Source organism: Stegostoma tigrinum, chromosome 4 (assembly GCF_030684315.1).
Source record: "Stegostoma tigrinum isolate sSteTig4 chromosome 4, sSteTig4.hap1, whole genome shotgun sequence".
Taxonomy (NCBI): Eukaryota; Metazoa; Chordata; class Chondrichthyes; order Orectolobiformes; family Stegostomatidae; genus Stegostoma; species Stegostoma tigrinum.
The window spans coordinates 68,746,779-68,772,714 of NC_081357.1; the positions used below are offsets into that span (position 1 = coordinate 68,746,779).

General features: G+C 39.7%; 1 protein-coding gene across 7 annotated transcripts in view; it reads right to left on the reverse strand.

Annotated features, from left to right (window-relative positions):
* Positions 1 to 25,936, reverse strand: part of ptprk (protein tyrosine phosphatase receptor type K) — a 609,799-nt gene that overhangs the window by 137,755 nt on the left and 446,108 nt on the right. For all 7 annotated transcript variants that reach the window (XM_048530889.2, XM_048530888.2, XM_048530884.2 and 4 more), the window contains exons 9-11: positions 11,867 to 11,976; positions 11,014 to 11,215; positions 8,561 to 8,660 (exon numbers count right to left, since the gene is read on the reverse strand). In XM_048530889.2, coding sequence (XP_048386846.1) covers positions 8,561 to 8,660; positions 11,014 to 11,215; positions 11,867 to 11,976 — 412 coding nt within the window. The remainder of the gene's footprint in view (positions 1 to 8,560; positions 8,661 to 11,013; positions 11,216 to 11,866; positions 11,977 to 25,936) is intronic.

The following is a 25,936-nucleotide window of genomic DNA, read 5'->3' on the forward strand; positions in this document are numbered from 1 at the left end:
TGTTTTTACTGTGTTTCACTGCCTTTGCAGCCTGTTAAACAGTTTTACTATCTCCCCATGAACTTGGTTAGGCCTCCTTTCGAGGTGAAGAAGAGAGCACAGCAAGAAAATCGGGAGAGAGGACAGAAGCAGCTTGCAGAAGTGGGAGGAGCACAGCACTTTGCAAGAAACTAAAGCTACAGTGGGCCCCTCTCACGAGGCTGAAATTCACGGAAAATCAATGCCTCAGCTGCTTCAGAAATGAGATTACCATGAAGACGGCAGCCACGGCCTGAACCTCATGGCTGTGCAAGGACCGCACTGGCTGTGGCTATTCACACCACTTTTCCCTTACTAGTTAATGTAATGCTTTTCTTCCAGAATGCAGTATATGGTATCAGCGACATCTGAAAGCTTGCAGTGTGATGCTGTAGCAGTCTAATGCACTCTGAGGCTTTCTGGATAGCTATTTCCCCATGGACAGAATGAGTTATGACAAGAATTTACTGGGCTTTGCTTCTGTGGCAGTCTTCCCCAGCAGGCAGACTGGCCACAATGCTTTGTAACTTCCCCATCATTTTCGAAATTGACCCCAGATATATTTTCTTTAGTGCCTCATTGATGTGGACGTCACCGACAAGGGCGTGTTATTCGTCCTGGATTGCCTTTGAACTGAGTGGCTTGCTAGACCACTTCTTAGGGCAGTCAACCACCTTGCAGCGGATCTCAAATCATGCACAGACCAGACAAAAATAGCCGATTTCTTTCCCTAAAAGGACATGAATGATCTAGGTAGGGTTTTGTAATGGTAACTGAGATTAACTTTCAAGACTAGATCTATTTATTAACTGAATTTAAATTCCAACAGCTATGATGGTGAAATTTGAACACAGCATAATTTAAGGGTCCTGGATTACTAATTAGAGGGGTTACCATTATCCCACTGCATCCGTGGTACATTGCACTGTTTACTGGCATAACTATCTTTAATACATTCTGTGTCAGTTCCCTGGACCGCCCTTTTCTCTGTTGAAAACACTTCAGGTTCTATGAAGGGCGGCTTGAAAGCAGCTGTGAAACTCGAGGGTTTGCTAGCAGGCTCTAACTTCTCAGCAAGGTCATGACAATCTCAACCAAATGTCTGAGCATCAATACCTTAAGTGCTACGGGAGTTAGACAGAATGCTCCACATAAAGCTTTGACACACACTGCATCCATATTTTGAAGCTGAACGTCTTCCTGCATTCATCAGGGCAAGCTGATTAGTAGTTTGTTCAGGATATCCAGAATTTTTGGTTTATGACAATTCAACATTATTAAGTATTGTATCAAAAATAACACCCAAATCCTCTGCAATACAGACACAGCACAGTCTTATCTTCTGAAGATCTAGCACTAGTGACTTTCCATTCCCACTGTCCTAGGTTTTGCAAGAAATGATGATCTTGTACAAAGTAGGCCATATCAAATATGACATTGAGTGAAGCAGCAATGTTTAGCTAGGTTCTGCAGTCAGTTAACATCAGTATCACTAAACCGCAGAAACTGGCCAATCCCTCAGATATGGGCATCCAGATAAATAGCAAAAGGAGATTAAATATCTTGCATTTATACAGGGCCTTCAACATTACTAAGTATTGTCTTCAAGCAGGATTGAACATCAAACTCAAACAGGAGAAGTGGTCTGTATGTGCTCATAAAAAGGGATTTTGAACAGACTATTATGGTGAGCTTCAAGGGTTTAGGGGCTGCACTGCAGAATAAAACATTGAGCTAATAGAAGACTAAACTACTTATGGTGCAACAAAGTAAGGGTGATGAAGACGAGCAGGTATTCACATTGGAACAGAGTATGGAAGACATTGCTAAAGCAGGAAATTTTGAAAACATACAATCATTTGCAAATAACACAGTGTGGAGCTGGAGGAACACAGCAGCCCAGGCAGCATCAGGAGCAGGAAAGGACGTTTTGGGTTGGACCAGAAATCTGAAAAAGGGTTCCAACCCGAAATCAAACTTCTTGCTCCTCTGAAGCTGCCTGACCTGCTCTGTTCCTCCAGCTCAACACTGTTTTGTCTCTGACTCCAGCATCTGCAGTTCCTGCTGTCCCTAATCATTTGTAAATAATTTGATGATGAGGATTTTCAATTCAGTATTGTGAAGAACAAGAAGCCAACACATTAGGTAAGACACACTGCTGCAGTGAACACCTGAAGATGATTGGTCATAGGGTAAGATTTTATTAATTTGGAAATAAGTGTAGGTGGAAAGAAGTAGTAATGGAGTGTGAAATGCAGGTTGGTATCGGCTGGGATATTACATCGGAAATCAAGACTGCAACCATCTGATTCAGATTCTCCATATAATTTCAGTTGACACAAATATGAGTGGTCTAACTAAGTGCACAAGATAGCAGCTCAACACTGAATGCAGTTTGAGATAATAGGAAGTTCAGATTTAGGGCAGTGAAATAATTCAGTGCACTTCTGATATGCTTTTACATAAGACAAGGGAGTTGCGGGAAAGAACCAGAGGCTGCTGACACAATGTGGGAACTGAAACTCTCAGGTACTTATAAGGTGAGCAGACAGGTGTGCATCTGGGGAGTTTTATGTCTTTCTTCTAAGTGGGGTAGTCCTTTAAGTAAGATGCAACTGACATTTGACACAAATCAAAAGTTTATAAAAATAATTCAAACTGGCACTACAGCAACAGAAGAATTAAATTTATTGCTTAATTAGGTGAATCACTTGATATAACTACAGATAACTGAGTGATATTCCCAAATGTGCATCAAAAGTAAATGGAGGAGGAGGCAAGTCAAGTGATGCTTTGCAGCTGGAGCAGGTAAGAGCTGCGGAATAAGAACGTAAGAACTAGGAGCAGGAGTAGGCCATCCGGCCCCTCGACCCTGCCCTGCCATTTAATAAGATCATGGCTGATCTTTTTGAGACTCAGCTCCACTTACCCGCCCACTCACCATAACCCTTAATTTCTTTACTGTTCAAAAATTTATCTCGCCTTGCCTTAAAAACATTCAGCGAGGTAGCTTCAACCACTTCACTGGGCAGTGAATTCAACAGATTCACAACCCTTTGGGTGAAGAAGTTCCTCCTGACCTCAGTCCTACATCTGCTTCCCTTTATTTTGAGGCGATGCTCTCTAGTCCTAGTTTCACCTGTTAGCAGAAACAACCGCCCTGCCTCCACCTTATCTATTCCCTTCCTAACCTATTATGTTTGTATAAGATCTCCCCTCATTCTTCTGAATTCTAATAAGTGTCATCCCAGTCTACTCATTCTCTCCTCATAATCCAACCCTTTCGATGCCTGTGCTTCATAGCAATCACATGAGCAGTAAGCATGTGTAGTTTGAGGAACATTTGTTCACATTTGAGCTGGAGATTGAGCTTCGAATGCGACACTGCATTAATGCTGAGGAAAGTTACATGGAGAATTTGTTCCCAGACAAATTTACACCCAAAGCAAGGTGTTATGAAATTGGTTTGTAGTTCAGGGGAAAGTGGTGAATGAGGTAGATATAAGGGTCTAGAAAGTAGCACTGGAGCAGCAACTGGATTGTCCAGAAGATTTGGAGCTCTTGCAGCTAGTGTGGGCAAGAATTGGCGATGAAGAGGGGATGAACATACCAACCTCAGCACCATGGTTCTGGAAGCTGCTTAAAGTTGGGTAGTTAAAAAGGATGTAGTTGACGTCAAGGACAGCATAGTTAGGGGTGCAGACATCATTCTCTTCAGCAAAGAGTTTATTTCCAAAAAGGTCACGTTATCCCCCCCCCCAAGTCAAGGTGAGGGACATCTCCTTGGGACTGGGCAAGACTGTGGCATGGAGCATCCAGATCATAGAATCCCACAGAATCCGTACAGTGTGGAAACAGACCCTGTGGCCCAACAAGTCCACACCGACCCTCAGAGCACCCCACCCAGACCCATCCCCCTATAATCCACCTGATCTACACATTCCAGAACACTACAGGCAATTTAGCATGGCCAATCCACCTAGCCTGCACATCTTTGGACTGCGGGAGGATACCGGAGCACCCGGGAGAAAACCCGCACAGACAGGGAGAGAATGTGCAAACTCCACACAGACAGTCGCCCGAGGGTGGAATTGAACCTGGGTCCCTGGAGCTGTGAGGCAGCAGTGCTAACCACTGAGTCATCGTGCTGTCTGTTAAGATATGGTAACAAGAGGAAAGACTAAGAAACAGGCTTTTTATCCCCAGGGAATATGAAAAACTAGAGGCTGAACTAAAAAGCCGGTGCACCATCCAACAAGAAAGTTAAGGGTGGTATCAAATGGAAAGAAAAGCTGCAAAGTTTAGGGTAACTTAAAGGCAAAAATCACACAGCTCTCTCTCATTAGACTGAGAGAACTGGAGGTGCTTCAACCTGAGGGTCACCATGTCTCAGGCAAGGGGAGAGGCTGAGGAGAAGAGTCCTTCATAGCAATGCCAGCGCATGTGGGAACTGAAGCCACACTCTTGACATTATTCTGCATCACAAGTCAACCACTGAGCCACCTGACCTGACACACAAGACAGGAAAACGTAGTTTCTTTTGTCTAATGTGTCTTTGGACGATCGTAGGAATCCATTATTAAAGACTGTAGCAGGATATTTTGAAAAATCTTAAAACAATGAAGCAGAGATTTTTGAAAGGGCAATCATGTTTGACTAATTTACTTCAACTTTTTTGAGTTTGCAACATATAGTGAATTTAAAGGGGAAATAGCAGATACAGTGGATTTGGATTTCCAGAACACCTTTGATACGATGTCACAATAAAGGTTACAACACACTGCGCATGGGTTATATACTAGTATGCTTAGAGGATTGGGTCAAAAAGTGAAAGAGAGTCAGGATAAGTGGCTAATTTTCAGGTCAGCAAGCTAATTAGTGGAGTGTCACAGTGATCAGACCTGGGTGTATCCACGAATTATGACCCACGTTAATGATTTTCATAAAGCAAGTGGATTATATGAAAATCAAACTTGCTAACAAGATGACAGATTTGGAAGTAAGTAATGAAAATATAACACTTCTGAAAGGGGATACCGACAGGTTAAGTGAGTGGATGAAATTTGGAAAATGCAGTATAATACAGGAAAAAGTGAGGTTGGCTACTTTGGTCAGAAAAAATAGGAAAGCAGAGTTCAACAACTCAATTGGACATGTGAGTTAAGAATCGTTGCAGGGAGGAGGGGGGGTGATTGGAGATAGGGCAGAAAACAGTGTACAGCAGAGAAGACTATATCAGATTAGCTATAATTTTGTCAAGTGCCAAGCAGACACAAAGGTCCAAATTGCCTACTGCCACTGCTATTTTTTATGCTCTCATGTTCTTAGTGTATGAGCTTTGGCAGTGGCAGATCAATGGGACTAGGTTCAGTCTGTTACAATCCCTACACAGACCGGTGATGTTTCAAGAGAGATTCAGTCTTCCAGTTAATTATTGAAATTTATGACATTTTGAACCTTTTACTGTAACAAATGCCTAGCAATTACACATTTTTTATTCTTTTGGAAGGCTACTGGCATTTGAAACCACAGAAAACAACATCCCTCTTCTATGCTTAGTACAGAATTAGAGTGCTTCGGGCAAAGAACTTACAGTTGGTTCCAGCTTCGAATTAGTTCATAATTCCCCATTTTGCAAAGTGGTACTTTGACTATTTCCAGGTCCTCCCCTCAATTTTGACAAGTTTTTAAATCTACTATAGGCAGCACAGCCCACTCCACTGATTGTTCTTGACCCGGCCACGCCTAGGTGAATCTTCCAGATTGCTTAGATGGCTGCTGAATGGCTTCTTCCACTAGAAACTGTTACCCTCCCACCCCTGGTTCAGTAGGTTACTGAGAATCTGCAGCCTCATCTCACTGCTAATTTTATCAAGTGGTGTTTCCCTGTGGTACTGTCTGATTTGTAGGGAAGCTTGCAACCTAAATGTAGAAAATGGCAGCTTCTGCACTCTTCTCCATAGACATCCAGGTGGGAAATGCAGATTAGGTATTCTTGACCTCAACTCAGAATTTAGTGGACAGCTTTCAGCATAACAATTCACAACTCTACTTTCAAGAGCTTTCTGGAACTTTTGGGAGACTGTTAATAAAGGCAGAGATTACCGCCACTAGTTCCGACCGTGAACACTTTACATTATTGCCCCAGAGACACTTCCTGGTGATCTTAACCATCCTAGGTGTGTGATGAAGCAGACTTTGGGTCACATGGTAACTCTCCTGCTCACCTCAGTTAAAGTGACAGTTCCAAAACAACAATCTTTAAACCTCATCAAATGTAACAAGCTCTCCTGAAGTTAAGGAAAATTTGGAATAACTCATGGCAATGTCAGAAAACAATGAGAAGAGTTGACAGTGCTGAACTGAGACAGAGGTCAGGGAAGGCTGATATGCTACAGCAGTAGGCACAAAAAGTGCTCTTATTGAATGTTAGCCAGGATGGGAAGCAGGCAAGTTCAAAAGTTCATATTCCATTATCGCCCTTCTCCAAAGAATTTCCCCACCAACGATTTTATGGTGTAGGCAGCGCAATACTGGAGTCAATGGAATTTTCAAACAAGCTTACTTGATCTTTAATTGATTATTTTCAACTTTAATTCTAATTTCAATTTCACACCTGTCTACACATTATTATGAGGGGAATTTGGTGGTGGGATAAGAAGAAGCTGGGTACCCCCTCCCCCACCAATGCATGCACCCTCCCAAAACACACCAAGTGGGTGCATGTAATGTCCTGCCTGACACACAAATGAATTACAGTCAAATATTTATAAAATTAGTTTGAGTCTTCCACATATATTTTACAGTTAATCTCCTTCCAAGCATATGCCAATATCAAAGTTCTTGTACCGCCACTAATAATACCATTACTCAAGCAGGTTGAACATGAAAATTCTGTTTCACAAATTCCTCTGTAAGATTCATTGACACGTGGAGGAGGATAATTACTGCTTGTCTACAGTTGTCATCTAACTGGAGACGGAATGCACAGAGACACACATACATCTTATGACCTTGACATTGCATTTATATTTGCTTGGAGCTATCCAGATCTAAAATATAAGTGACATAGCGTAACATGGGCACAGATGGACAGAAATCTGTCCAGTCCACTAAAATAGACCATCTCACTGCTATATGGTTCTAAATGATGAACCTTCACAAATTACTGAAGCAGATGGTCTACTGCCTGTTAAAGCAAGGAAACGCGGTTAAATCATTCTTCCAAACTCTTTTCCATGAGAATCTGTGACCATGTTTCAAAAGCAAAATAATTTTAGAATATTCCGATAAAAAAAATGAAGGAACAACTGACTAAAAATGCTGAACTCACTAAGCAAACAGTAGCTAATTTAAAATTCCCATCAAATAATGCTAAGGGATGCAACTGTCCATAAAACATACAAGTCCACTCCTCCTATCAATTCAGCAGAGGATAGTTCACTTACGTAATTTTGTAGCGGAGTTTTAACTTTACAAACAAGTTGACTGCCACTTTCCCATAAATGTGACTTCCATGAGTTTTAAATGAGTCTCTGGAAGCCTTACCAATCAATCCAAGAAATGCATTAACAACACCCTTGGAGAATATGGCGGGGGGTAGGGTAAGAATTGTCCTGTCGCTAGGAATAAGGGTTTAGATATTTGTCAGTCAAAATACTTGAAAAAGTATTAGTTTGTGTCTGCAAATGAAATTTTGCACTACAGGTATTAAACCATTTTCTTTGAAAAGGAAACTGCATTTCAATCACATTTGGCAACATCAAATTTAATAAACAGACAGCTAAGAATCAAGAACTGTGTCTGCAAATGGAGTATTCAGACCATATTAATAGCTGCATGAAAGAAACTGAAGTCATCAAATTATTTCTCATTAGTCCTTTGATCGGATGACAAGCCATTGCCACTAAAAATTAACGTTAGGTGGAATATAAGAGTAAACATCAGTGACAGGTTAGGAGAAATTTAATAGGAACTACATGACTTTTTAATGGGATATTTACATGAGGTGAGGTCACATGGTTTTAATTCATAAAATTCTTTCCTCACTACTTATTCTGGTCTCTCTAGTAGCACCTCTATAATTTGTACAAAGCTAATTGCATGGTTACTGTTCTAGATCTTTGAAGACCTTAGCTGGATTTTAATTGATTTTAAAGACGACCTTCAAGTTTATTATTTCAATATGATCAGAACAATAAAAGTTACTTAAATAGATTAGACATGTTTGCGGGGGATATGAGCCAAACACAGGCAGGTGGGACTAATGTAATTTGGGATTACAGTCGGCACGGACTGGTCAAGTTGAAGGGTCTGTTACCATGTTGTATGACTCTGTGAGAAACATTAAAGGTCTCAGTTCATAAAATCCCTGAAGATAGAGCTCTCATTAACTATAGGTTTATATTGTGCATTTTGTCTAATGGAGTAAACAAACCTCCTAACAGCAATGTCAACTGAATATCACTTGAAAATGAATAACATTAGCAGACAGGAGCCTGTGAATTCTTAGAAGAAATTGTTTGCTGCTAATAAAAGTTACCTGATTGGAGCACCTTTAGCTTGAGCAGGTCTCAGCATGACAGTTATTGTGGTTGCTGTTTCATTAAGAATTGCATCTTCATAGTCAGGTAAAATAGGAGCTGTTGAAATTTAATTAAAATAAATTAAAAATGCAGAACTGAATCGAATTGTATGAAACAAATCTAACCCCATCGCAAATTTCAATAGTTCTATTCAAAGTCCTTGCAGATTAAAAAAAATCTGAAACCTATTATTTAAAATTGTAAGGGTACATTTGTTCTAGAGACAGGATGCAAACAAAAAAATCATTCTTACATTCTATTGTTAAGCAACTGTGTGGGAACTTAAAAGCTGCTTGAGAAAATATTTGCAGTGCCCTTCCCACTGGGAAAATTTGCCTTTTTCAGTGCTTACCCCAAACACAATGGACAGCTAAGAACTCAGCACATTCCAGAATCATGACATGCCATTGGTACATCATTTTACTTTACAATCCATTAAATTAAAATATTAAATCCATATTTAAGCAATTTTGCAGAGATAGGGTAAAAATGGTTTTGTCTCAAATTATTGTAAGGAAACATGTACAATCATTTTTAAGTGTTCACACGGTGATGCATTTTCAAAGAACCCAATGTAAACTGCCATCCTACTTTTTAAAACGTTCTTTGACCATTTAGAGCTAATCAAAGTAAATGAATAAAAGATACTAATTGTTTTGACATATCAGAATGCAGCTCATAAAATGAGTCATAGAAAAGTAACATTTTTGTTCTATCCTGTTTCAAAATTATATAAAATAAGAAATTAAAGCAGTTGAATAGAAATAATGTTATAGCTGTTAAATGTTTCTTTTGCCCCAGGCATCTTTTAAAGATAAGCACATGGTAATTGTGTCTTTGAAGGGCTGTAACCCACCCTAAGTTAATTGAAATTATCAATGCTTTATTCAAAAGGGTTGCCTTCATAGTTTGAAATTTGTAATTTGGCAGTTGACTATGCTTTCAAGAGCTGTGGTTTCTTTTGATCAAAGCATTAGCTTCACAAAGAGCATTATGCAATTTTTTTATAGAAATGTAGAATGCCTCAACCTCCGACTCAAACAGATAAGATTTTGGTGTTCACTAATGTTTCCTAAATTTCTGAAAATGACAAGCTTCTTTGTGACATTATTTTTCATACTAATCTTGCACATTCTGAATGTGAAACGTGACCAAACAATGCGTAAAGTGCAAACTAGTGCTTAAGGTAAATCGAGATGTGATACATTTCAATTGTAAAAACAAAACAATAATATAGTAAAATGCTCTGTTTTCAGAAATAAAATGAATAAAATTTGAAATGTGTTAAAAATGTAATGTTTACATGATTACGATGTTTTGGAGCTGCTTTTTTACTTTAGAGTAAGATGGAGGAATGAATGAGGTCACATGACCTGCGCTGACTACTGCTCAACAATACAACTGGGTTAGAGATAATGGGAACTGCAGATGCTGGTTGTTTGATTGGTGAATTTGGATCTTGCAATGAAGATGGTGCAAAATAGTTCACTTAATTTCAAAACAAAATAGAATTTTATGGGGGATAACAAAGTGTGGAGCTGGATGGACACAGCAGGCCAAGCAGCATCTTAGGAGCACAAAAGCTGATGTTTCGGGTCTCAAAGGGATAGTGTAGAAGATAGTTGATCAGCATTTATACCTAGATACAAGGCCCATGTTATTTATATTGCCAAGAGGTCAGGGAGACAGAATAACAACAATATTTGGGCTGGTTGGAGCTCATGTCAGATGCAGCTGACCAAATGTTAAGGGTTTAAAAGAGGCTGCAAAAATTGGCTTGAGGTAGAAAGTCAGTTAGGGAACTGAGAATGAAAATAGAACATGCAATCTAGAGCTGATCATATATTTAAACTGGCTCCTGAAGGATGAAATTCTCACTTAAGAGACAGATTAATGTATAACAGTGGTGGAATTTAGTGGCCATTTTAAAGGTTAAGTAGGGAACGTTTTCTGCAGTTCAGATAATAAATTGCCAATTGAAATAGGGTGTAGCCAATGTAGCTTTTAGTCCGATACAGTAAAAATCTTAAAGTGTGAAATATGATCTTTCTAGTAAATCACAAAATTCAACTATGTTTTTTAAAGTTATGATCGCTACAGGTTTTGTAATATAAATAATTACACAAAATGTAATGCTAGAAATAATCAAATTACAAAAAATATTGTTGGTTTTAAACAAATTGTTCAGCATTAATATAACTAATTTTATTTTGGATATGACATTTCCTGAGATTGTTTTCAAAATTAAAAATTCTAGCCTAAGTATATACTGTAAATATTGTGTGCATGCCTGGCTTGGGCATTGTTTCAAAGACACATCATTGGTCCTACACAAAATATTATACTCAAATCAACTTACACAAGCACTGTTATGTTTGTTTCCGTTTTCCTTAAAAACCGACGTACTTACCAGATATATTTGTGGTGATGTTGACCACAATAGCTGGGCCAAATCCCTTCACTGTACTGGCTTTAATTAAGAACTGGTAAGTAGTTCCAGGATTCAGATGTGAGAAAACATGGTGTGTACTGTTCCACATCTTTGGCACTGTCCGAACAGGCCCAGTCACTTGGACAGATGGGTCAAAAGATTTGATGCTGCTGTAACTAATCTGCCAAACATTAAAAAAACAAAAATAAAAGTAGGCGGTTTTCCTCCCTGCTAAATAGAAAATTGCAACAGGTTCTTACCAATCTTTAACATTTTTGAAGTGATCTAAATTGTGAAAAGATCAAGTTATTTAATGAAGCAACAAAAAGGGGTTCAAGCAGTTGATATGGTTGGCATTGTGAAATGACTTTTGAAAGTCCATAAACACAAAGTGCCACATAATAGACTTGTGAGCAAACTAGGAGCTTTAAAAGGTTAAAAGGACAGCAGTCACAAGGACAAGAAATTGATTGAGACACAAAGGATGCCGTGTTGCAGTGATTTTCAGACTGAAGAAGTTTACAGTAGAGAATTCAAAGGTATTAAGACCTCTGCTCCTTTTGAGCTATATTAACCACATAAACATGCATATAAACAGCATAATTTTGAGATTTTCACAAGAGACTAAACTCAGAAATGTAGGCAACAAGGAGCAGGATAGTACCAGCTATCAGCCGGACAATTTCTCTGCTAAGTATGAATGGACTATGTAAGGAATCAGCCTGCTAAGTTTGAAAGCTGAGATTTGGTCAATTTTGAATGTGCATATTATAAAATATAAATGGGAGTAAAAGGTGCAAAACTCTTGTCACCAAGTAATCAAATCTATTACCTCATATTGTGTGATGATACCATTTGCTTCCACAGGTTCCTTCCACTGCAGAAAGATTTTGTCTTCAAATGGTGTTCCTTTTAAAGAATCACTCGGTATGGGGCCAGGTACTAGAATTCAAGAATCATAAATATCATTTTACAATTTGCGTTTATGTAATGAACAAATATTCAGTTCCAATGAAACAGAAAACATTTCACATGGAGCTCCTTTCTCTAGGCATGTCATTCCATTTTAAAAAAATTGCCATTGAAATATGCCGTTATATTCAAAATTAGATTACATAATTGCTAACATTGGTTTAATTACACAACATTTGGCAGCTGCCTGAGAGGCAAATGGATTAACATTTGCTTTGTACACGTTGAAATACTAATGGCAATCCAAAACCTGCGGGTAAATGTAACAGGTTGCCGTCCTTCTGTCATTATATTGTAGTTTGACTGTACGCACACAAAGCTGGACAGAGGCTGGTAACTCAGTGATGAATGGTTCACTTTCTGGCCCTTCAAAGTTTCGTCCATTAGATACAAGGCACAAGGAATAACTAGTTTCAAAAGTCACAAGTGATCCACGCAACATTCAGCCACACAAAATTGAAAGCATTCAACACTGCCAAGAGTGTAGTCTGCATCAATATCATTCTAGTTACTGAGCAACAACTTAGATTTATTCTGCTTTTCACAATGTGAATCATTCCAAAGGTGTTCAATGGAAGCATTACAAATTGAAATCTGACGCTGAGCTGTATAAGGAGATAATATGCGACATGACTAAAAGCTTAGTCGAAGAGATAAGTTCTAACAAACATCTTTAAAGGAAGAAAGCAAGGCATGGAGGCAGAAGGAGAAGAAATGAAATTCCAGAGTTTGGCGTCTCGGCACCTGAAGGCAGAACCCCAACAGAGTTGCAAGAGAGATGATGGCCTAGTGGAATTATCATGAACTATTAATCCAGAGACCTAGGTAATAGTCTAGGGATCTGGGTTCAAATTCCATCCAGGGATAACAAGGTGCAGAGCTGGATGAACACAGCTGGCCAACCATCATCAGAGGAGCAGGATGGCTTATGTTTTGGGCCTAGACCCTTCTTCAGAAATTTCTAGGCCCGAAATGTCAGCCTTCCTGCTCCTCTGATGCTGCTTGGCTTGCTGTGTACATCCAGCTCTACACGTTATTATCTCGGATTCTCCAGCATCTGAGGTTCCGGCTGTCTGAATCAAATTCCACCCAGTTCCTTCACTAGTTCTGGACTTATTTGCACAGGGCAGCAGGAGCTACCTGGAGATTATTCCACGACAGCTACCTAGCCCTCTAAATTGTGATAGCATAACCACCTCCCTTTACCCAACAATGTCATTAGTATCAACGTAGACAATGAATTATGATTGTTTGTCCTCCCGCAGAAGACCCTCCCTCTGAAGACTGTAGTTGCTGTATGACGTTCGTGTGTCTAGCAACAGCGAGGTGATACAACAGCCTGGCAAGATATCGACAGAAACACCTGCCTGTTCCCCAACCAATCCCTATTTCCACACTCCTTACTCATCTGCCATCCGGCTAGGCCACCCATGGGGTCACAGGCTTGGCTCTTACTACACATCTCCAAGAATCCACTGCCCTCATGATATCCAACAGAAACATCATTAATGAGTAGGACTGCTGCACAACCTGCTTGTCTCTCCTGGAATGTCTCATCGTCACCCATTCCCTATTCGTCTGTTTGTCCCAAATTACAATGCAGTATAATTAATATGCTATCTTTGTAGCATTTTCACTTTTGTCGCTGGGGCAAAATCCTGCAATTCCATCCCTAATGCCATTGTGAGTCCACCTACACCAAGCGAAATGCAGTAGTGCAAAAGGCAGCTCACCTCCACCTTCGCAAAGTCAACCAGTATGAGGATACAATGGTTTAAGAGGTGTTCCTTTGTCCTGATTTGTTCTTAAATGAAGAGACGCTGAAACAGAGGCGAGGGTGGTCTGCTCCAAGCCAATAAAATAAACAGTTGACAGGCCATAGGATTTATTGTTTTTCAAAAAGTTTGAACAATAGAAGCAGCAATGAAGGGGTGGGGTCAAGCTCCTATAGAAGCAGGATTTTATTGTAACTTTCAGTATCTGGGATTTGGAGCCGCCATGTATCTCTCTCTGTTGCAGCAAAGTGCTCAAGTTCGCGCTCTCTCACACACACACGAGAGAGAGTGTTTTCTCTTGAGGTTTGTTCTTCCTGGAATGGAGAACTGTACGTGAGACAACCTAATTCACTGAATTTGTCTTTGCTAAGGGTGTGTTTATGGGATGTTCCAGTATTGGAATAGTTGCTGTTGAGCAGTAAAATAATCTATTACTCTGTTATGTTTTCCAATAAAATGAAATTATTCCATATCTTCTTTCTTTTGATTATTCTTAAACTATAGTTAGAATACAAAGAGCATTTCGCTTCAATCCTAGTAGTTTGGCCAATTGAATTGCATCCAGAAGGCCTTGCCTATAATGTAGGAAAAAATTGGGGTTTTTGTTATCTTCTCAATATATTTTGATGGGCTTGGTCTGGTTCGTAACACGAAGGAGATCCAATAAATGCTAATGCAGCCAACTATGCCCATGTTCCATGAATGAATAAAAAAATTACTGTAATTTTAAGCACTTTTCCCTACTTGAATTCACTTTAACACTTTCTTTAAACATTAACTATAAAATGGGGACTATATTAATCTGAGGTAGAAATTCTTGCCCTTACTCACACATCAGTTCCCTTGCCTATGCCTGCACATCCTTACTTTCCCTGCTGTATTTTAGAAATTAGCATTTTTTGAAATTACTGGAGTTGAAATATAATCCTGATCAGCAGCTGCTCAACTACCCAAATGACCTGCCAATGTCTCATCAGAGCTGGTACATGAATTGTTTCCTATTCCTGGAACTGTGCTGATGGTGTAAAATCCGATGTTAATAGATTATTTTTATACTACTGTGCCCAAATACCATCTCTCTCCGGCAAATTATATCTCATCTAATTTTTCTTTGCCAGGCTTAACCAGAGCATTACTTTTCCTCCCCTTCATTCTAATCAATCTGCACCATGCACAAGTTAATAGTTAGCTGATCCTTGTACTAACTATGCAGATAAAACAAAGTATTCAGAGGAAAAAGCAGCAAAAAGATCTTGGAAATGAACAGGCTGGCCAGAATGGGGCTCCATTTTGAGGTGAACAAAATGAGTGGAATCGGTTGTGTCAAGCTTTCCTGCTTTTTTCCTTTATTCATTGTAACTGAGGCAAAAAGGTATCATCTCAATCATGTAGATCAAAGTTTTGTAGTTCATTTCTTCTGAGTGAGTGACTGCTGTTATTTATGGCTAAAATAACATCAACTATTCACTGAATTAATAAAAAAAAGTAACCAAATATTTCATTAGTTAGGTACGCATTGTAATTCAAGGATGACCCTACTATTTTTTCCAAAATATTTTCCATTGGAACTACGAAGGCAAAGGGCACTTCAGTGTATGTTAGAATGTCATGGGAACCACCATACAAAATTTCTCCCACAGAGCCCTCCTCTGAGAATACAAGATTTGGCTCCAAACTATCATTCCAACTAAAATGCACAGGCTTGACTTATTAAAAAGCAACAAACTACTTAAGGTTCTTGCTATAAATAACAGTTGAAGGCTCCCATGCTCATCAACCCATTGTCATCAACTGCATTGAAGGGGAAAAAAATCTGCAAAAAAATGATTTCATCTATATTTATACATAATCCTACTGATTTACATTAATCAGATGATGGGAAATTTCCCCAAGGCATCTCAAGATCCATGCGCACTGGGAGAAAATTGTGAACATTTGCTTCATATACAGCAAGTTAACAGGCATATTTTTGGTCCCCTCCAAATTCTAAAACAAATTAACCTTCTGCTGTCTTTCTTGGATCTTGACTTGTCTGTTGTTTGATTTTGTCTTTGTTTAAGTTTTAGAAGAGTCAATCTCGTTCAAATTCTATGCCCCCCGCTTAAACTCACCTGGGCCTGCTCAAATGATGCTTTGTTTTACCAAGAGGATCACAGGAATCATTAACGTTAATCAATGAAGGAGATCTGCCATTCTTATCTGGTGGGCCACATGCAACTCTAGCAACATTGTTGCAGCTGCTCTCTAAGATGACTTAGAAAGCCACTTGATAGTATCAATCTGCTAAACCGAAAAAAAAAATGAAACTGAACAGACCACCTGGCATGGGTTTAGGCATTGGAAGCGACAATGGTAAACTCAGTCCTGTTGACCCTACAAAGACCCTATTAACATCTGAGGGCTTATGCCAAAATTGGCAAAGGTGCCCCAGAGACACTTCCAGCAAATACCTACTGCAGTCATATTCACAGAATCAAACCTTACATGCCATGTCCCAGACAACACCATCATGATCTCTAGATATGTCCTGTCGCACTGGCAACATAGACCCAACAGTGGTGGTGGCACAGCGTATACAGTCAGGAGAGAATTACACTAGGAGTCGTCAGCATTAACATCAGGTCAAACATGGGCGAGGAAAACTACTGCTGGTTAGCACATTATCCCCACCCTATCTGGTGAATCAGTGCTCCTCTATGTTGAGCACCACATGGTGGAAGAGGCACAAAAATATACTCTCAATGGAGACTCAATGTTCACCATCAAGACTGTCCACGACAGTATCACAGTAGTGACCATCAACTGTCATTGTGGAGTTGAAGTCCCGTTTTCACAAAGAATATCTTATTTGTGAAGTAGTTGTGTCCCACAGTGAGAGTGAGATTTGAAAGAAAGCTGTTGCTGGGAAAGCTACTAGTCTGACACATTCCCAGGAGCAGATTGCATGAATCGTCAGATCTTAAAGTGGCAGTAAAGTCAGTACAACATTAGTTCTAGACTTTCATGATATTTTAGATTCTGCAAGATTCCCTGATGATTGGGGAATAAGGAGATAGGAAACTAGGGACTATAGCCCGTTCATCTACCATCTGTCACAGAGAAAATTTTTAGAATCCATTCTTAAGCTGCATAACTTAGAAAATCACGATGTGACCACAAAAGGGGAATTGTACTAAACTAATCTATTAGAGCCTTTTTGAGGAAGTAAGAAGCATGGTGAATAAAGAGGGCTGTAAAAATGTAGTAGAAATGAGAAGCAGGAGTAGGCCATTTGGCCCTTACAGTGTGCTCCACCACTTAATGTGATCACAACCGATCCTCTATTCTAATACTACATTCCCCCTTTCTTTCCACAACCCTTGACGACTTTAATATTCAATCAATCCCTTCCTTGAATATATTCAATGAGTTGGCCTCCACAGCTTCCTGCAGCAAAGAATTTCATCTCTATACTACCCTTTGAGTGAAAACAAAAATCCTCATCTAATTGGTGTTTTTGGTTTCCAAAAGGCACTTGATTGGATAGCAACTGTCATGACCCAAGAGCTCAATTATTTTAATATGGATAAATGACTGGTTAGTTAATACAAATCCAGGAGTAGGGATGAATGGGTCTTTTTGGGCAAGCAACTGTAGCTAGTGGAGTTCCACTAAGATTAGTGCTGTGGACTGAATTATTTCCAATCAATATTACCAAATTGGTCGTAGGGGCTGAAAGTATGATCGTTAAACTTCTTGATGACACAAAGATAGTTGAGAGAGTAAGTCATAAGGATGGAGTCGACAGTCTGAAAAGGGATATGGACAGGTTCAGCGAGTGAAAAAAAATTTGCAAGTTGGGAGTCCAATGCAGGAAAATGTGTTCTTGTCCACTTTTGCAAGAACAATTTAAAAAATGCAGCATACAATTTAACAGGAAAGAGATGGCAGAATTTGGTAATAAAGGGAGATCTGGGTACCCTTCAGCAAGAATCACAAAATGTTAACTCACAGGTTCAGCAATCGACCAGGAAGGAAAACATTGTAAGTTCAATATAACTTCTCTTCAAAATGTTAACTGTTTTACTCCTCTGAGATGGTGCCAGCAGACAGAACATGACAGGGATGATGGTGGGGGAGTGGTTTCTGGGAGAAAGTTTATGCTCATGGGACAGGCCAGAATGAGGGGGCAATTTAAGCACAAGAGATCTCACTTTTCAGAGATGAGGAGAAATATGTCCCAGAGGACTGTTAGTCTGGAATTCTCTTTCCCAGAAAACAGTGAACGCGTGATTCGTTTAATTTATTCAAGGCTGAATTAGACTTTTAATGGAGAAGGGAGGCAACAATTATGGGGGTAGTCAGTTAAGTGTAATGAGACCACAATAAAATCAACCATGACATTAATTCACGACAGACTCAAAAGGACAACCTGGTCTACTCCGCTTCCTAAATCCTATGCTGCAGCTGGAAAGTAGAACCTGTTCCATAGGTCACGTGAGGCAAAAATCACAAGATACAAAAATGTGTGACAGTGGAGGCAATTCACAAGGGCATTTCACTTCTTTGCAACACTGCGAAAACCTTCCTAGCTTCATAGTTAAAAGATTCTATTTCCTAACAAGCTAAGTAAATCTCCAAGTAAGGTGTGCTTTGTGCGCTGATTCAGAGAATGGACATGAGCTTCCCAATTCGCCAGCTACAAGAGAAGCACAGGGAAGGGGATATAACCTCTTCACTTACTTTCATTGTTTACACAAAACAAGCAACACTGTCAGCAGGGTCAGGGCTCGACAACTGACAATAAACAAAGTTGTCATTTGCCACGTTTGATGTTTGCGGGACCAGGCTATGCAAAATTGACCACCACATTTGCTCACATAATAATGGCTAGAATGGAAAAGTAATTATCTGGGTGTCTTGAAGATATATCAGGCTTTACAGAAATGGAAACCCAATAAAATTAAAGTGCTGCTTTGGTTGATTTTATTCCTTGCAGTAGGGCATAAACCAAATTGATAGTACATTGAACAGAGTCAAACAAAACAATCACCAAAGAACTGTTCACAGGTACGTATTCATTTTGATGCGGTTACATAAATAGATTTAAAGGGCTACTTAAATGTGTGAATGCATTTATTTACAACTGATTTATTTTCAGTTGTGTGCTGGAGTATACTTATGTCAGATTTCTGTTCATACCTATAGAGAAGGTCAAATGAGGTTACAGACTACAAGACAAAGCTTAAACAGATCAAAAGTAACCAAAACCCCATACAGTATTTCAACAAATGTGGTCTTTTAACAAGTCGCCTAACTTTATTGATTCTTACGATGCAAGTTGAAATAGCTTTAGTAATTTTATCTTATTGCCAACAGATGCCAGGCAGCAAAAAAGTGAGAAAGACGAAGGATCATTAACTAATCTAATCACTGCAAGTTTAGCGTAATAATCTATAGTTAGCAAAAATGTGTAATTATTCTGCAGTACATATTCAACTATAATTATAGGCTCATTATATTTTGATTGTTTCCACTTTCCTAGCATAAACAGATATGTATATCGACAGAGGTTTTTTTGTCAAAAAAATCAATTGTTCTGTACAATCTTCATCCAGAACCAAAAACCAGCTACTCATGTCACAGGTGAGGGTGACAATATATGACATATCACGCACACAACTCTGAGAGTTAATTGCATCATTCACCAAATGAATGCACTGACTTTTGATAACAATTTTTGCTACATTTAAAAGTGAACTCTACAATTGAGGTCTGGAACTCTGACAAGAGAATGGAGGGACGAGCTCATGATTAAGCATCGTGTTGAGCTGCATGTTAACAAAATGCAGCCTCTCAAAAACAATAGGATTCAAAGCAGCATTGTATAAATGAAGGCTAATAGAGATCTGAAAAGTGATGAACTGCTCCTCAGGTTGAAACATGCAAAATGCATTTGTCACAGCAAATCAGTGCAAAATATCAGGTAGCTATTTCATCCGATAATAATCAATGTGTAGAAATAGGAGGGCAATTTTGATTTGTCAGCTGGTAAACATATCCCAGGCAGTGGCTGGGCAGCAGAAAATAAATTGTTCCAGGTTATTTCCCTGTTCTGTGTGGAGTTCAAGCTCCTAGACAGGGCAACAATGGAATGCACAATTAGCTTCCAAGTCTCTGAGCTGTGGCAGGCAGGAGAGCACATAGGGACAGACAGTGAGTGAGAGTGAGAGTAACTGTGCGAGTGCGAGTGTGTGTGTGTGTGAGAGAGAGAGAGAGAGAGAGAGAGAGAGAGAGAAATATGGACAGACAAAGCTTCTGGTTGGTTTCTACACACCCTGTCAGAAGAGTGTTGTGGATTCTGAACATTAACAAGTTCACCCTCGGTTGTCAAAAATCCCCAACTGTTATTTCCATCTATGTTTATTCATGAAAAGCAGCCAGCTATATGAGCTGAACAAATGGCACAGCCAGTCTGAAGAACCGGACCTGAAATGTTAACTCTGATTTGCTCCACAGATGCTGCCACACCTGCTGAGATTTTCCAGCAATTCTTGTTTTTGTTTGTGACACAAATTATGTTGCTGGGTAATTTCTGCTTCTGCTGCAGCCACAGCCCTTGAGAGCATATGAAGAGGTCATCCTCCATTTTCTGTACTGTATGCTTGAGAACACACACATATCAAAGCCCTGATGTGGAAATGCTACAATCATATAAATTGGGGAAAGAATAATGTCATTTAGCCTGTCAAGCCTGTTCCATCATTCAGTAATATCATGGCTAATCTCGCTATTGGCTTCAACAACTTTCCCATCTCCCCAGATAATCTCTAACTCCTTTGCTAACTAAAAGTCTTTGAATATTTTAAGTCTAAATTTGAATGTCCTTGCTGAGCTGAGGGAAACATTCCAGAAGGCAGTAGAATCATGAAATAATGATGGAAAAATACCAAGTTTTCTTTATATCAGAAAATCTATGCACAGAGGAGTTTCTGAACTTGCAATATTTTGTAAATCGAAAGTACAGAAAGTAATTGGTGCAAATATGAAAAGAAACTACTGATGATTCCAAAACAAAATGTATAGCTAGGTAATGGTAGGCATTTAAGCAGGTATACTGCTCTGTTGAAAGATCTTTGAGCTAAACATTAACTTCCTCTCAGATTCTGCGAATTTTCACATTTTATTCTGTTTGCAGTCTTGCTTTTTTTTGAGACCAATTTGCTCACAGCTTCAGTTGCAGCTTAAAGAATTGTATGCAGTTGCTGTTCATGAAGAGTCTTTGAGGTCACTGGTCATACTGAAATTTAACAACCTGCACTGCTTAAGTTGTTGGAAAAATTTATGGCATTCTCACAACATGATGCTAATATGCTAAGTGCCTCAGCTGCTTCAGAACAATATTGCATATTATGTCTAAACATAACTATCTGAATGCCTTAGCAGCCACCCAGTTTACCAACATGGATAGAGCACTGGTTCACAGACAGGAAACAAAGAGTAGGAATAAAATAATCATTATATGAGTAGCAACCAGTGACTAGGGAGGCACTTCTGAGATTATGGCTTAGTCCCAGCTATTTAAAACATATATTAATGATTTAGCTGAAGGAAAGAAATGCAATAACTCCAAGTTAGCAGATGACACAAAGGTAGGGAGGAAAGTCAGCTGTGAGGAGGTTACAGAGATGCTTCAGTGTGATTCGGACAAGTTCAGTTAGTGTGCAATACATGGCAGATAAAGTACAGTGTGAATAACTATGAGAAGCATAAACTGCAAAGCAGATTCGTATCTGAAAGGCAACAGATTGGGAAAGGGGAAGTTGCAATGAGTCCTCGGTGTCCTCATGCACTAGTTTCTGAAAGTAAGCAACGTGGGTGCAGCAGACAGTAAAAGAGACAAGCGGTTTGTTGGACTTTGCACTGATAGGACTAGAGTAGGGATTTCTTGCTACAATTGTGAAACCAAACCTGGAGTATTATCAAAAATCTGGTTGCATTATATAAGGAAGACTTTTCCAGCTGCGCAGGGAGTGTACTCCATCTATGGCTGAATAGAATCAAATCCCTAGTGTGGAAGCAGACCATTCGTCTCATTGGGTCTATAACAACATTCCGAACAGCATCCCACCCAGACCCACTTCCCTACTCTAACCCCCTGTAACTCCATTTTTCTCATGGTAAATCACCTAGCCTGCACCTGCCTGGACATGCTGGGCAATTAAGCATGGCCAATCCACCTAACCTGTACATCTTTGGTCTGTGGGAGGAAACCGGAGCACTCCAAGGAAAGACCATACAGACACGGGGAGAACATGTAATCTCCACACAGGCACAGAGGATGCACTTGAACCCAGGTCCCTGGTGTGGTGAGGCAGTAGTGCTAACCACTGAACCACTGTGCTGCCCTAAGAGATGAGACTGAGAGGAGAAGAAGAATTTCTTTACACAGAGCAAGGTGAGCCAGTGAAATTCTCTGTCACAGAAAGCAACTGAGGTCAAAACAGTGAATGTTTTCCAGGAGGAGTTAGATCTGGTTATTAGGCATCAAAGGGTATGTGAAGAAAGCAGGAATAGGATAATGAGTTGAATGATCAATCATGATCGTACTGAATGGTGATGCAAGCTCAAAGGGCCAAATAGCCTATCCCTGCTCCTACTTGTGGTTTCTCAAGGATTTCCCTGTAACAACAATGGCCAGGAAAAAACACAAACACTTGAAGTAGTTGTGTCTTTTATTCCTCGTATCACTGTTTAATAACAAATTCTTCTCTACCTTCTGAACATCCACACTGATGCTCTGTTTAACCAGCCCATCCTTATCCTCAGCAGCCAAACTTCTGACCACAGATTTTATGTTCCAAATGCTGTGCTCTTCAGCTAGAGACATGTGAAATGTTTTAATGCAAGTCTCATTCCTGTACAAGTTCACATCCCCCAAATATGATGCTGTTTCCTATGCAATTCAACGCTTGACCAACAAGAAATCAGGTAGAAATTAAACGCTGCATGCCACATAACAGTAGCTGAATGAAAAATGTATCAGTAGCATAAAGCCCTTCAGTTTTTAATCCATTTCCACTCCCGAATATATATCCACAATACATATGGCTGTCGAAGCACTGCAAACAAATCTACATCCCACCCCAACCTCAATCATGGAAAAGTATAGAACAAAGCAAATATTGTATTTATTTGGTTTGCTATTATGGACTGAAAGTGCTTTGAGATGTCTACGTTATGCAAGACTTTCTTCATTAAGGGTTTTCATAATTTACAGTATACATTGTTACTCATGTTTCATGAACATGCATGACCATATAAATAGCTAATCACATTTCCTTGTCTAAAAAAAGTCAATTTTTTTCAACTGGGAATATACAACCATAATGGCCAGATATTTTTCAGCACTAAAGTTATCACAATTTGTTTTTTGTAAAATGGCTTTAAATTCATTAAACCATAAAATTGATTTTAGTTGCAGTTATTACTTTAAAAGACAATGTGTGCACAAAGGTCTACCTAAGTCAAATAAAATTTGTCCCTCTGAATAATTTTCTTCACTGCATCCAGTCAGGCAGACATGAAACTATCATATGTGGAAGCTTCAGATGCAATGCTCAATAAAAGAAGTTTTTTTTAAATGTGATCATGGGATTTGGCCATCACTGTTGACCAGCATTTAATGCCTGACCCAAATTACCCTTGCGAAGATGGTAGAAAATGTCTTCTTGAATCATACAGTCCACGTGCTGTAGACAGACGCAATACACTATCAGGGAAGGAATTCCAGGACGCTGACCCAGTGATTGAAGGAACAGTGGTATAGTTCCAAGTCAGGATGGCGACTGGCTGGAGAGGAACTTGCAGGTGGTGGTGTTCCTATGTATCTGCTGCCCTTGTCCTTTTAGATGAAGTGGTTGTGGGTTTCAAAGGGGCTGCCTGAGGATACAGCCATAGAGATATACAGCATGGAAACAGCCCCTTTGGTCCAACTTGTCCATGCCAACCAGATATCCTAAATTAATCTAGTCTCATTTGCCAGCATTTGGCCCAAATCCTTCGAAACCTTTCCTATTCATATACCGATCCAGATAACGTTTAAATGTTGTAATTGTACCAGCCTCTACCACTTCCTCTGGCAGCTCATTCCATACACACACCACCCTTTGCATGAAAATGTTGCCTCTTAGGTCCCTTTTAAATCTTTCCCCTTTCACCTTAAACCTATGCCCACTAGTTTTGGATTCCCCCACTCTGGGGAAAAGATATTGTCTATTCATCTTGTCCATATCCCTCATGATTTTGTAAACTTCTCAAAGGTCACCTTCAGTTTATGACATTCCAGAGAGAGTAGCCCAAGCCTATTCAACCTTTCCCTACAGCCAAATGCTCCAACCCTGGGAACATCCTTGTAAATCTTTTCTGAACCCTTTCAAGTTTCACAACATCCTTTCAAAAGCAAGGAGAGCATGCAGTATCCCTAAAATGGCCTAATGTTCTGTACAGCCCCAACATGATATCCCAACTTCTGCACTCAATGCACTGACCAAGAAAGGAAGCATACCAAACGCCTTCTTCATTATCCTGTTTACCTGTGACACCACTTTCAAGAAACTATGAACCTGCGCTCCAAGGTCTCTTTCTTCAGCTGCCTGGGGTCTGTGGTCAATTTCTGCAGTACATCTTGTAAATAGGGCATACTGCTGCTGAGGGTCAGTGGTGGAGGGATTGGATGCCTGTGAATGTGGTGCTAATAAAGTAGGCTGTTTTGTCCCAGATGATGTCAAGCTTCCGAGTATTGTTAGAGTTGCAACGTTCAGCCAAGTGTGGAATATTCCATCACAGCTCCTGCCGTGAGCTTTGTAAATGGCAGAAAAGCAATTAATTCTAATTTTTACACCAAGCCAATATTTCTTGTAATTGCACATAAGTACATATCAAAAACAGATGTACAGTATTTGAAGGCTGCAGTATAATTGTACCAGGGTGTGGGAGCTCAACTTAATTCCTACTTTAAATTATACATTCCATCCTTTGCTCAAAATCTCTGGAAAGCTGAAAATCAAAAAGGAGAGGTGATGTAGTTTAAATATTCTTTTGCCAATACAGACAAAGGAGTCATAACATGCAAACCAGAGCCATGGGAACATATACATAATGTCAACATCTTTGTACTTTGTGCAATGAATCCCTCTTGATGGGCATTTTCCATGTTCTGGTAGATGGAGTGTTAATTCTAAATATCTGCAAGTTTTTCATTCACTCATGGGATGTTGGCTGTTCTTTCCCTTGTTGTCCTCGAGAAGGTTTTGATGAGCTGCTTCTTGAATTGATGCAGCCCACTGTGCTATTGGTAGATTACAGTGCCAATGGGAAGGAAATTCCAGGATTTTAACCTAGTAACACAGAAGCGGTTGAATAGGAAATAGGAATATTTCAAAGTCAGAATGGTGAGTAGCATGGAAGGGGGCTTTCAGGTGGTGGCCTTCTTGAGCTACTTCAGTTCATGTGCAGTAGGTAGACCAAAATAAAATAGGAAGGGCTTTGGAGGATTTTGACTGAAAGACATGGAACAAATAGTGATATATTTCCGAGCCAGGATGGCCAGTCGCTTCTTGGGGAACTTTCACACAGTCATGCCCCCATGTATTTAATGCCCTTGTCCTTGTAGATAGTAGCGGTCTTGGGTTTGGAAAGTGCCATCTAAGGATCTTTGGTGAATTTCTGAAATGCATTCGTAGATAGTATACCCTGCTATTAATGAGTGTGGGTGCTGAAGAGAGTGGATGCTTGTGAACGTAGAGCCAATCAAGCAGGCTGCTGTGTTCTGAATGGTTTCAAGCTTCCTGACTGATGTTGGAGCTGCGCTCACCCAGGCAATGTGGAGTATTTCATCACATTCCAGAGTTGTATCTTGTAGATTATGGACAGGCTTTAAAAAGTCAGGAGGTAAGTTAATCGCTAGCTGATTCCTAATCTGTTTTTTTTGCCATTTTATTTATATGGCTAGTCCGATTCAGTTCTTGCTAAACGGTAACCCCAGGATGTTACTGCAGTGGTTTCAGACATAGTGACATTGGTGAAAGACAGGGGACAGTGGTTAGATTGTCTCTTCTTAGTGATGGTCATTGCCTGGCATGTGTGTGGTACAATATTACTTACCACTTTTCAGC